Genomic DNA, 13,829 nt, shown 5'->3' with positions numbered 1-13,829 from the left:
ACTGAAAGAGCTGATCTTCATTCTAGTATTATACTTTGAGGAAGTTTCCCTTCCTTTCTCTCAGGTGCTACCAGGTGATAAGTTGTAGCGTCTACTATGGCCATGAGATGACTCAAAGGAATGTCTGGATGGACAGGACACTACGGAAAGCGACTTCCTCTCACAGGTGACATCTCTGTACAAACTTTCAAGGAATTACTTTTCATAGAGAATGATTTTAACACAACTTCAGAAGACAAAAATAGAGAAAATGGAATGCTCCCTGTACTGTATTCCTTTTCCATTTCACCAACTGGTTTTTCCTAGAGATCTCGGGAGCTGCAGGACCCGAGGCTCTGTCTCTACAGAGTAGCCAAGTGGATTTGCTTCATCGCCGTCTCTTCCTGCAATATCAGTGATGGAAAAGGAGGCTTTAAAAACCAACTAGAATTTTCTACTGCTGTTTCTTCTTCTTCCACATCCTACAGAACTGCTAGGGCAATGTCTGTTGTACCCGTAGCAATGTGCAATGAATGTCTTAAGGGGAAGTGGAGGGGAGGGCAGGCATTGCTGTATATAAACAGTGAAGATTGAGCAGCTGTCCCACATGCCAGAATATTACTGTACTTTAAGAGTCCAGGCAGGAGTCTTGCGATTCACACAGCAGAGTGTATTAATTGTATTGAACTTCACCCCTGGTCCGTGGTACATTATAGCGGGAACACAAGTAAGAAAATGCCTTACTGGATGTTCTGAGTTGGGCCCAGTGTTGATAATGATCTTATCTCATACAAGGGGGGGGGGCTGAAAAGTTCTCAGCCCAACCAAGAAGAAAATGATGTGGATATAGTTCAATGATCTGAAACAATGTCAAAATTTAGATTTTCTGCAAAATGGCAATTAACGAAATAACACTCTTGTCAGCTATAGTGGCAAAATGACACTCAGAATTCAGCAGGTTGGTTTGTTGGGCTGAGAACCTCTCAGCACCCCCTCTTACACATACAAGACTTTTTGTCCTAATATACCCAGCTGTACATGTGCCAGGCAATACTTACCCACAATTTTTATAAATGGTTTCCAAAGTTAGGTGCCCAGTTATACAATAGGGCAATTACACGCCTACTATAATTAATAAATTAGCAATAGCGAAAATTGGCATTACAAGCACTAATTGGTGTAATTAGCTGTTGTGTCTGTAGCAGACTTACATGCCTATTCTATAAACTAGTGGTTCCCAGCCCAGTCCTGGTGGACCACCAGCCAGTCGGGTTTTTGGGATAACCCTAATGAATATGCATGAGAAAGATTTGTCTATAATAGAGGTTACAGGCATGCAAATCTGTTCCATGCATATTCATTAGGGCTATCCTGAAAACCCGACTGGCTAGTGGTCCTCCAGGACAGGGTTGAGAACCACTGCTATGAACAGTCTGCCCAATATTCAGCAGTATACAGCCAACCTGGAACAGCTCTCAGCCAGCTAAATACAAATACCATTAAGCTGGCTAACCACTAATATTCAGCAGGAGATAGCTGGCTGTCTCCCGCTGAATATCCCGGTCAGCAGATTGTCCAGTGACCAGCAATGCCACATGACATAGCCAAGGAAAAACACTAAGGGCTCCTTTTACAAAGGTGCGCTAGCGCTTTTAACGCACGCACAGGATTAGCGCACGCTAGCCGAAAATCTACCACCTGCTCTTAAGGAGGCGGAAGCGGCTAGCGCGCATGGCAATTGAGTGCTCGCTATTCCGCGCGTTAAGGCCTTAGCGCGCCTTTGTAAAAGGAGTCCTAAGTGCCCTATAAAGGGGAGGTTTAAACTGTTGTCCAAAAAGCAAAAAAACCTGCCCAGTGTATAATATTTGCGATCAAAATAAAGGCAGGGTGATCCAATCTGAGAACACACAATCTATAAATTTTTGAAGTGAAGGGTGGACTTCAGCAACAGCATACACGAGTCCAAGAGCCACACATTGATCAAATTACCACCATGACAGAGGATCGTCACCGTGTTCAACTTACATCATATATGTCCTCCCTATAGTGCACTGAAGAAATAAGTGGAAACTTCTTAAGTGTCCAAATTGAGAAACTCAATCGATGAACGTGGAACACTTTGTATGGAGTATAATGTGTTTAAAACAGAGGAAAAAGGACCTCAAAAAACCCCTAGATCACAATCAATAAAGTTATGAACAATCGGGGTTAGGTTTTCATCACTGGTCCAAAAACTCTGTATAAATCTTTTAAATATTTTTATCTTAATTTTTTCTTTTTATAGATTTTTTAATGCAATAGCAAAGGAACATGCAGCTATATCGCAGAACATTTTGAGCAAAGTCAGTACCGGCACAGAGTTGTATCTTATCATTACCCCTGAAGAAGCCCGTAGAGCGAAACGGTTGGGCCTCCGTTGGGCAATTGAGATAAGTGCCTGATTTATCTTACATCATAGAAAGCCTTAAATTAATCTGCCGGCTTTAAACTTATACTTGCTCTTTAAGTGACATAGAGAATATATTCACATACATTATTCATGATTTTATTGCATTAAAAAATCTATAAAAAGAAAAAATTAAGATAAAAATATTTAAAAGATTTATACAGAGTTTTTGGACCAGTGATGAAAACCTAACCCCGATTGTTCATAACTTTATTGATTGTGATCTAGGGGTTTTTTGAGGTCCTTTTTCCTCTGTTTTAAACATATTATACTCCATACAAAGTGTTCCACGTTCATCGATTGAGTCTCCCTATAGTGCATAAATGTGCTTAACAAATTGTGAAATTTATTGAAATGTTAATTTAAAAAAAAAAAAAAAATCAGTTCATACTCAATTGCAAAATCACCTATCTGCATTCAACCACATAGTTCAAATTATTTCCACAAAATTCTGTAACCATCCCATCGACGGAGTACCATCAAATAGACATTCACCAGGGCATTCTTGTAAACAGCTGGGGGAATATAATATACCCCCCCCCTTTTACAAAATTGTAGCACAGTTTCTAGCACCGGCCGTAGCGGTTACAGCTCCGCCACTCATAGGATTTCTATGAGTGGCGGAGCTGTTACCGCCGCGGCCGGCCCTAAAAACCGGTTTTGTAAAAGGGGGAGGGGATAATGAGAGGCTGTAACTTTATCTTAGAAGATGACAAACAAATATATGGGTCGCTGCTCGACAGAGTCTCTGTTTCAATAATATCTTTGTCAGGAGCAGTCCCCCAGAGAACCACCTAAAAAGCAGGTCTGTCTTTGACCGCTATGCCAAAGCTAGCCAGTCAACGAACATCAACTTGACTGGCTAAGTCTTCGGCAGCTTCATTTAACCCAGAAATTCAATACCAGTGACGGTTAGAATCCTGGCATTGAATATCTGGGTTCTCAGCAAATGCAAAGAGGTGTCAATGTGGGAGGAGTGTGGGCGAGTCAGGAATTGGAATGTTTCAGATAAAAAGTCTCATAGCTCACAAGTCAGACTTCAGTGATCTACAGTTCTACCAGTGTTTGAATTTCCTTCCCCAGAAATGTGACTTTCTGTTTGACATCTTAACCTCCAGGGTGGTTCATGTTATAGGTCTTCTGTGCCTTATGTTTATAGATTGAAATTTAAATGGGGAAAAAAAACTCCACAGATCTCAAAATCCTCTATTTGGTGCTAATTGATTTGTAACAGTTTCCTATTTCTGTTTCCATGTACTTTGGAATCTTGTTCCTGGGGGTAGATTAGGGGGTGGCAGCATTAAATTATTAATAGTAACTTGGACTGATGTGCCTTTCTTCTAAGCAGGATGCCAGCAGGCCCTCCTGCTTCCACCCGTTTGGAATCATAGTTGAGGCAGCCACCTCTGGGGTGGAGGACCGGCACCACATTTTTACACTTACCCTGGGATGCCGGTTTCCCAGCAGAGACAGGCACACTGCCATCCCCAGTTCAAAGTTTGAGGCAGTTAAAGCAGTCTGCCCAAAGTCACAGTTAGAGGTGGTGCAGAGTGGATCTTTAGCACTTACAACCCAGGACCTCTCCTAACATGAACGTCTTACTAGCCAAAACATCCAAGTGGGCATTTTCCAAACTGACTTTTTAGACATCTCTCTGGTCGTTGTGTCTCCAGTGCATCTAAATCTTAAGGGGGCATGTTAGAGGCATGTTTTGCATGGGATTAGGGCAGGCCTAGCACATGGATGTTTTATAGCGATAATTAAACATTTTACAAAATGTCCAGAGCACAATTTGGAAATTTGGGGCTAGACCTGTTTTTAAAATGAATAAGGACCAAAAAGGTACCCAAACTGACCAGATGACCACTGGAGGGATGAAAATATGGCTCACACACACTCTCCCAGTGATCACTGCCTCCCCACCCACAAATAACTGCATGAAACAGTACATACCTGTCTATGACAGCTGCAGATAATATGGCCAATCCTAGTAGAGCTGCAGCAGGTCTCTGGAGTAGCTTGGTGGGCAGTGCAGTGGACTGCAGAGAAGGGGTCCCAGGTTCATATGCCACTCTAACTAGTACACTTGTGGTGGAAAGTATGAGCCCACCAAAATAATAATAAGCGATTTATCAAATATATTAATATTAATAAACTTGGAAAATCCTACTGTACTGCCATATAGGTGACACCTGCAGGTATAAGGGTTATTAGGGTGGTAGACAGTAGGTTTTAGAGGAGTTTTGGAGAGCTCACCATATAATGTATGGGGGGTTAAGGCGGGATGTCTATCTGGTACCCTTAGTGTGAAATTCACAGCAGTGCCCCCTAGGGTGCCTCACTGCTCTGCTGGCATGTCTGTTTAGCCAGTCCATTAAAAATGCTGGCCCATCTTACTTGCAAATGGCTTGTTTTGGACATTTTTAATTTGGACTTTTAAAAATCAATAATGGCAAAAAAAAAATTAGTTGTCTAACTGGACAAAACATCCAGCTGGGCTATTTTTGGAAAAAAGAAAAAGATAGACATCCTGTGGGTTTGAAAATGGACATTTTCTTTACCCGATTTTTGGATGTTTTTCTCAAAATGTTCAAGGTCAGATTTATCAATAAATGGCTAAAGTATATTAACTTCTATATCAGTCCAAAAAGTGTAGTAGTGTATCAGCAACGGGTGGACTAGATATTCAAATTCTCTTAGCAATTCTCCAATAAATGTATGTGGAAGCCTCAGTCCCACCACTCAACCACTATACCGTTTACAACTGCGGGGAGAATTACGTGGTAACCTTCATCATTGGCTATTCCGCATTCATAAATATTCAAAATACAAATAAATTTAAATATATTTCAATATACGTTTAAAGTGCTATGTGCCATTCCTTTTTATTTGCTTATTTACAATACTGTGCACTTATCTCTGCATCCGCCAACCTGGGAGCCAGACCCGACATGTTTCGCATTGTTACGCTTTATCAAGGGTCTCCCTGCATGTTAAAAAGAAGGAAGCCAGTAAGTTTTTATTCATAACCTGCTCCCCCCCCCTACCTAATCTTTCCAAAATAATCAATCAAAGTAACAAATAACAACCTCCAGGAACTTGTCCAAACCTTTTTTAAAACTAGCTACGTTAACCACTCTTACCATTTCTTCTGGCAATGAGTTCCAGAGCTTAACTATTCTCTGAGTGAAAAAATATTTCCTCCTATTGGTTTTAAAAGTATCTCCCTGTAACTTCGTCTAGTATCCCCTAGCCTTGTAATTTTTGACAGAGTGAAAAATCAGTCCACTATAGAAGAAACTGGTACACTGGACTAAGGGCCAGATTCTCAAAAATTGACATTAAATACCGATGGGGCTCTGTCGCAGACCGTTCTTGTAGCAATTTCAAAAACGCAAGTCATTCTCAAAAAATCGCTCATACAGATGAGGTCGGCGGACAGTAGCGAAGATTCACTAAATTTCCATGTGCCCATCGTTGGGCAAAACGGCAAAAATAAAATAAAAATAACTAAAAATCGAGCTGCAAGTAACCCTCTCTTGCCACCAAGCAACACATCCTTCGCAGCAGGAGAGATGCCCGCTCGCTTCCGCCACCAACCGACACAGCCCCCCCTGCAGTGGACGAGATGCCTAACCTCTCCCATCACCAACCCTCCTCAGCAGCGGGAGGGATGCCCATGCTCTCCCACCACCACACTACACCCCCTCCCCTCTATACCTCTGAGGACCTCTGCCCTCTTCCCCTTACCTTTCTTTAGATGGCTGACCAGAGTGATGCCTACTCCCTTCGGTCAGCTGGTCCACCTCTTCAAAATAGGCCTTCCCCTCCCCAGTGCATCCTGGGATTCACTGGGGAGGGGCCTAAGGTTGTTTAAGGCCCTTCCTATGGGTGCGGCCTTAGGTGTTTGGGCCAATCAGAGCCTTAGGCCCCTCCCCGGTGCATCCCAGGATGCAGGGAAGACTGGATGGACCGCGCAGGTCCTTTAAATGCCATCATTTACCATGTTACTTTCTTTGTCTTAATATTTAAAAATATGCAGCACAATATTCAAAAGCACTTATTTGACTAGCAGGAACTGCTATTTGAATAAGTGCTGATGACCTGGGCCAACATTAAAGACCACCCCAGGAATATCTGGACAGCGCTGGGACGGCCTGGAGGTAGAACAAGAAAATGATCCCGATAGCAATATTCAATGTGGCTATCTGAGTAACCATATAGATAACTTAGGACACAAAACACGCTATCCTGACTTATCTGGATACTATATTAGATAGCGGTGCTGCACATTGCCATAACCCAAATAATTCTGCTGGCAGTCCATGGTCTACTTGGAGTTTCAACATTGACATCCCGCTAACAGCCAGTGTGGAATGCCACAGTTAGGGTTTAATAGAAGCACCAACTGCAGATGTTCTCTCAGGGTTAATGCAGCTGACATTGTGCTTGTTACACAGTGAGACCCGGAAACCTGCAACAAGCATCAACTGTAGAGTTTAAGTATTGACCCTGTGATATCTAGTTATCATTTTTACAGCTTTGCTCTGGTACGGGAGTTGATTTGGGGTGATTATGACTAATCAAAATGTCATGGGGAAGAGGAACTAGAGGCCTGAAAGTAAAATCAAGGGGGTTACAAGACTGAAGGCTTGCTTAGGGTACCTAAGATCCTTGCACCAGCCCTTAACCCCACCATAGAACAGGTTTAGCCCAGGCACAGTAAATAGTAATGAAAGGGCAGACTGGAAGAAGCTAGTGGTTGTTACAGGCCAACATCTATGGCCTTGGGTCCTTGCCATGATGGAGCAGAATGGTTAGTGCAGCAGGCTGAGGACCTGGGTTCAATTCCCACTGCAGCTCCTTGTGACTCTGAGCAAGTAACTTAACCCTGCCTTGTCCCAGGTAGAAAAACTTGAATTGTGAATTTACTTGGGACTACTTTGAAAAATTACGAGCCATGGAATCGAGGCTGAAATACTCATGTGGATTAAAAACTGGCTGGCGGTTAGGAAACAGAGAGTGGGGGTAAATGGACAATACTCGGACTGGAAAAGCATCACGAGTGGAGTGCTGCAGGGTTCGGTGCTTGGACCCGTGTTCTTCAACATATTTATAAACGACCTGGAAATTGGTACGACAAGTGAGGTGATTAAATTTGCAGACGATACGAAGTTATTCAGAGTAGTGAAGATGCAGGAGGATTGCGAAGACCTGCAACGGGACATAAACATGCTCGAGAAATGGGCTGCGACATGGCAAATGAGGTTTAACATGGATAAGTGTAAGGTGATGCATGTTGGTAACAAAAATCTTATACACGAATACAGGATGTCCGATGCAGTACTTGGAGAGACCCCCCCCAGAAAGAGACATGGGAGTACTGGTCGACAAATCAATGAAGCCATCCACACAATGCACGGTGGTGGCGAAAAGGGTGAACAGAATGCTAGGAATGATTAAGAAGTGGATCACAAACAGATCAGAGAAGGTTATCATGCCGCTGTACCGGCCATAGTACGCCCCCCACCTGGAATACTGCATCCAGCACTGGTTCCTCCGCCGCGATCCTGCCTCTGATGTTGGAGGAGGGGCGGGACCGCAGCAGAGGAAACAGCTCAAAGCAGTTTGCAAAGACGCTAGTACCGCAATCTGCTCTGCAGGCTTCACCTATAAGGTAAACGGTGTAGGGAGGCCAGGGGGAATGGAGGCCTTCCCGTGGGGGGCCTTCGGGGTGGGGGGGTAGGACAGGCCTTCAGGGGGACAGGTCTTGGGGGGTGCAGACCTTCAAGGGGGCGGACAGGCCTTCAAGGGGAGAACAGGCCTTTAAGTGGTGGGGGACGACAACAGGCCAGCAATGGTGGCATAGGCCTTCAGGAGGGACAGGCAGGCCTTCAGGGGGACAAGCCTTTAAGGGGGGACAAGCCTTCAAGGGGAGGGACACAGGCCTTCAGGGATGGTGGCACAGACCTTCAGGGGTGGGGTGCAGACCTTCAGGGGGGAAAAAGATCTTCATGGGAGGGGGGCCCTGATGTAGAAGTACATGGAGGGAAGGGGCGGTTTCAAAGAGATGTGCATATGCCAGACTTTAGAGGGGGAAGAAATAATGGGTTTAAAAACAGGGGAAAGGGAGAGAGATGGTGGACAATGGGATTTAGGGAGGGAAGGAACAGAAAGGGAGAGAAGTTGGACACAAGGGATGGTGTGGAGGAGGGGATAGAGTTACTGGATAAGAGGGTAGTTGGGAAAAGAATGGGGAGAGATAGTGGACCCTGGGGTGGTGGGGAAGGAGGGAGAGATGCTGGATGAAAGGGTAGTTGAGAAAAGGTGGATCTGTGGATGGAGACAAAAAAAAGAAAGATGCCAGACCTCCGGGGGAGGGATGGGAAACGGAAGGGGAGGACGGAGATGACAGATGGATGGTTAGCATGGAGAAAGAAGAAAGAAGGAGACCCTGGCAAGCAAGTTATCAGAAGACAACCAGAGCCTGGGACTAACAAGATTTGAATAATGACCAGACAACATAAGGTAGAAAAACTAATTTTGTGATTACAATATGTCAGATTTGAAACGTGTATCCTGACAGAGCTGGTGTTAGACCACAAGGATTTAACAGAGAGAGGAAAAGTCTTTTTTGTTTGTTTATTTTGTTTACACCACAGCGTCAGTGTGGTTAAGAGAAGGCAAAGGGGGTGAAGAGGCTATAAAATAAACCCACTAGGATGTTTGAAAAAAACACCCAATTGGGCAGGAAAATCGAATCGAAAAACCAATTCAATAGGCTGAATCAAATCGAATCAAAATTTTTTTCCTGAATCGGGCAGCACTAGTACACAGGTAAGGCTAGTCTCAGGGCACTGGTCTTTGACCTAAGGGCCGCCGCATGAGCGGACTACTGGGCACAATGGACCACTGGTCTGACCCAGCAGCAGCAATTCTTATGTTCTTATGACAACAAAAATACCTAGAGTTACCAGATGTCTGGGTTTCCCCAGACATGTCCTGTTTTTGGAGGGCTCCGTCGGGCATGCAGGCGGCTTTTTCAATTTGCCTCTTTAGTCCGGCTTTCGCCATTTCAGAGGGCGGCAACGTTAGCTGCCTGAAAAAGAAATCATCCCGGATGGGATTAGCATCGTACTCTGGAGCTCCTTCCTCTTCTGGTAGACTTCACATTTGGCCCTCTCTTTTCCTCCTGCACCCCCTTCCCCAAGGTCCTCTTCAGAGACGGCAGCGGCAGCAATTAAGACAGGTTGCCGGCATTGGGGCCTTGCTTGTGCGAGTTCCTTTTTCCGCATAGGACTCGCAGAGGGAAGATGCCGGCAGCTTGTCTTGATTGCCGCCACTACTGAGTTCCTGAAGAGAGCCATGGGGAAGGGGGTTTGGTGCAGGTGGAAGGGAGAGAGCCAGATGCAGGACTCATGGGTGGGAGGAGAAGGAGAGAGAGAGATAGGGGAGAGAAATGAAAGGAAAGATGTCATACTGGGCTGGACCGGAGTGGAAGGATGGTGGAAAAATGCTGGCTGCAGTGTGCAGGAACAAAGGAATAGAGGGGATAAGCTGAAAATGGAGACAAACAGTGACAGAGAGAAGAGAAAGGACAAGCAGGAACTATAAGGATAGGGATACAGGGGGAAAATTCTGAAAGGGGGTAGATAAAAACACAGAGGGAGCATTGCTGAAAGGGGGTAGATGGGTTTACAGAGGGAGGCAATGCTGAAAGAGGCAAGATTGGCACACAGAGGGGGGGATAATACTGAAATGGAGGGTTGATGGGGATACAGATGAGGTAATGCTGAGAAGGGGAAGAGGCGATACGAACACAGAGAGGGAGCAATGCTGAAGGGGATTAGTGCTGAAAAAAGGGAGGTGAAATAGAGATATAGAAACAATGCTGAAAAAAGAAGGGAAGATAAGGACATCAAGAGTAACATGACCATTTATTTTTTTCCTCAAAATGGGACAGGACCCCGGTGGACCGGGGGGGGGGGGTGTTTGAATTGGGCGCTGTAGGGAGGCTAGCTTTGGCGCGGCAGGGAGGGAGGGGAAGCGATCGCCTGTCCCGTTGTCCTTGTGCACAGCTTCGGGACGCTGTTCCTGAAAACAGGACATTTTGGCGTCCCATAGCTGTGTGTGGGGACAATGGGACAGGGGATCCAAAAACGGGATGGTCCCATTCAAAACGGGACATATGGTCACCTTAATCAAGAGGACATATGGTGAACATGGGGGGAAGGACAGGGGCACAATGAAGATTCTGGAAAAGAGGTGAGATAGGGACATAGGTGAGATGGGCACCCGGAAGGGTAATGCTGGAAAAGAGTGGAATGGTGACTCTGATGGGCACAGAAGGGAAATTCTGGATCAAGAAGAGATGGGGGCTCAGGCTGGCTGAAATGGGGAGAGAGAAGGCCAAGCCATATGGAAAGAAAGAGAGTGAAGAGAAGATGAGGAAAGCAGAATGCCAGAGATAACCAAGGTAGATAAAAGTTGTTAAGAACATAAGCAATGCCTCTGCTGGGTCAGACCTGAGGTCCATCGTGCCCAGCAGTCCGCTCACGCGGCGGCCCAACAGGTCCAGGACCTGTGCAGTAATCCTCTATCTATACCCCTTTATCCCCTTTTCCAGCAGGAAATTGTCCAATCCTTTCTTGAACCCCAGTACCGTGCTCTGCCCTATTACACTCTCTGGAAGCGCATTCCAGGTGTCCACCACACGTTGGATAAAGAAGAACATCCTAGCATTCGTTTTGAATCTGTCCCCTTTCAACTTTTCTGAATGCCCTCTTGTTCTTTTATTATTCGAAAGTTTGAAGAATCTGTCCCTCTCTAAACTCTCTATGTCCTTCATGATCTTATAAGTCTCTATCATATCCCCTCTAAGTCTCCTCTTCTCCAGGGAAAAGAGACCCAATTTCTCCAATCTCTCAGCATATGAAAGGTTTTCCATCTCCTTTATCAGACGCATTGCTCTCCTCTGAACCCTCTCGAGTAATGCCATATCCTTCTTAAGGTACGGCGACCAATATTGGACGCAGTACTCCAGATGTTGTTGGGTTTGTTTCTCTTGATAAAGTAGTATTATATCTGTGTTAATGTTTATAATTTGAAAATGGAAATAAGGTGATCTGTTTATTAGACTAATTTATATACATTTTTGACTAGCTTTTAAGAGACTAAAACCCCTTCCTCAGGTCAGGAAAGGATACTGTAATGCCTGTTTACGGTACTAACCTGAGGAAGGAGATTTTGGCCTCTGAAAGCTAATAGAAAAATGTATTCGTCCAATAATATGGTATCTTATTTTCCATTTTTGTTTTTTTTCTGTGTGATGATTAACATTTTGTCAGTCTTTTCAAATGTACATCTGCTGTCGTTATATTTTGCACAGTACAGTGGTGCCTCGCATAACGAACGCCTCGCACAACGAATGCTGCACACAACGAACTTCATGTCTTGATTCACACAACGAACTTCGTTTCACACAACGAACTACACACAACGAACTTCGTTTCACACAACGAACTTCGTTTCACACAACGAACTTCGTTTCACACAACGAAGTCGCCCGAGCTGCCGATGTATTGCATCCTTCCGCGCAGGCACTGCAGGCAGTCGTTAGTCACTGCGCTTAACTGCCCTCTCTCACTGTATACAGTCGTCCTTTTAAGATAAACTCAATATTTTTTATATATCATGGCTTTTAAAAAAAGCAGGAAGGTGATTTCTGTTGAAATGAAACGGGAAATAATTAGAAGGAGTGAATGTGGGGTAAAACAGTGTGACCTCGTCAAAGAGTTTGGCCTCAGCAAGACCACCATTTTCACCATTTTGACAAATTTATCTTTTTTTATGTCATCTTAGCATATTTTATGCTGCAGAACGAATTATTTTTTTTAACATGTATTGTTATGGGAAAACGCGTTTCACATAACGAACTTTTCGCATAACAAACTTGCTCCTGGAACGAATTAAGTTCGTTGTGTGAGGCACCACTGTACTAAGGGACATGCATCACTGTTTATGTGGTACTGCATTCTATGCAGAATCTGGCTTCTTAGGATACAGTTTCATTGTTGTCTACGTATTCTATACTGGGTGAGAGTGTATCTGTGTTCTGTGCATGTGAAAAAAGACATGCTTTTTTGTTGATATTGTGCAGAATCGATCTAGTATTGATGTTCTAGTACTCACTGCAAAGGTTCAGATGCTACTACAAATATTTTTTTTCATATAGAGGAGAAGGTGTTAAAATATGATTGGCCCCAGGTGTCCAATATGCTAGGTATGCCACTGATGACTGGACTCGGAGTTCCAGACCCGATGCTGCAACAGTCAGCACCGCCGGTTATCACAGATGCACTAGTCAAGGTCAGCCCAGGTCACACCGATCACCTTATTTTCTGGTGCGTGCTATGCGGCAAGCAAAAAGAGCCTCCTTTCTCCTCTGATCTTTTGCACTTCACATAGTCAGCAGCCGCCAAGGCCCAAGGAGAGGAGGAAAGATTCAAGAGGCCAGCCGACCCGTGAGGGACTTACTGCACAGACAGTCTTCTGCTGCCTAAGTTAGCCTGAAGTTGGATCAAAATAAAATAACGCTTTCTGTCCTAAGATTAGAGGCAACTATAAGGAGGATGTATCAGGAAGTTCCTCCCAATTGCCTGCTCCCTGGGAAAGAGAAAAATGAAAAGGCTATAGATTGGCTGTCAGGTCCTCAAGAAATAAACTCCAATGGAATAGATGCTATGGATTTAAGATAAGTAAAGGATTTGGGATTTTGGGGGTTTTTTTGACACTCTTAACTTGTGCTCTGTATATGTTACTGAGACCTCTGGGGCTGTTTGTGATCATTTGCTGAATGTTTATAAAAAGTTGGGAGGGAGAGGTACTGAACCTAACTATGGTCAGGAAAGAAAGCTAGTTTCCCAGACTAGGCTTTGAAATAAAGCCCACGGAGCCTGCTATTTTGATGTTTGGTTGGTGTTTGCAATTGCCCCTGATGCTTTGGATCTGTTACTGCTGGAGGACTGTTTAATGTTGTTTCCACGTGGTTATCAACTCAAGGGTTGGTCTACTCCGCTCATTATTTTATAGACTCACAACTGAAAGTCTGATATATCATGGGTGCAGCACAAGAAAGGATGGGGTGCCATGGAGGGCAAGTCGCATGGAGTGCAATTATAGCTTGTTACAACCCTGACTGCACACAGCAGCCAATTGCCTAGGTGAGGGGTGGGGCCATGTGTCCTCTTTTTTTTGGCTTCACAAATATGGTAACCGTAAAAATACCTGAATATAATATATATGTAAACCACTTTGCAACATAGAAAAGTGTATATCAAATCCATGACCATTTACCCCTTAAAAGCAGCTCCAATTTGACTTGTAAACTACATCATAAACTCTT

At 44.3% G+C, this 13,829-nt stretch overlaps 1 protein-coding gene across 2 annotated transcripts in view; it reads left to right on the top strand.

Annotated features, from left to right (window-relative positions):
- The window catches only part of LOC117365956 (cytokine receptor-like factor 1), a 51,884-nt gene extending 49,748 nt beyond the window's left edge, over positions 1 to 2,136 (top strand). For both annotated transcript variants that reach the window (XM_033956932.1, XM_033956931.1), the window contains exon 8: positions 65 to 2,136. In XM_033956932.1, coding sequence (XP_033812823.1) covers positions 65 to 78 — 14 coding nt within the window. In that variant the 3' untranslated portion in view covers positions 79 to 2,136. The remainder of the gene's footprint in view (positions 1 to 64) is intronic.
- The last annotated feature ends 11,693 nt before the right edge of the window (positions 2,137 to 13,829 follow it).

The sequence above is a fragment of the Geotrypetes seraphini genome, chromosome 8 (assembly GCF_902459505.1).
Source record: "Geotrypetes seraphini chromosome 8, aGeoSer1.1, whole genome shotgun sequence".
Classification (NCBI taxonomy): domain Eukaryota; kingdom Metazoa; phylum Chordata; class Amphibia; order Gymnophiona; family Dermophiidae; genus Geotrypetes; species Geotrypetes seraphini.
Note: the sequence above shows the minus strand (reverse complement) of the source record. Positions and strands in the feature narration are given on the sequence as shown.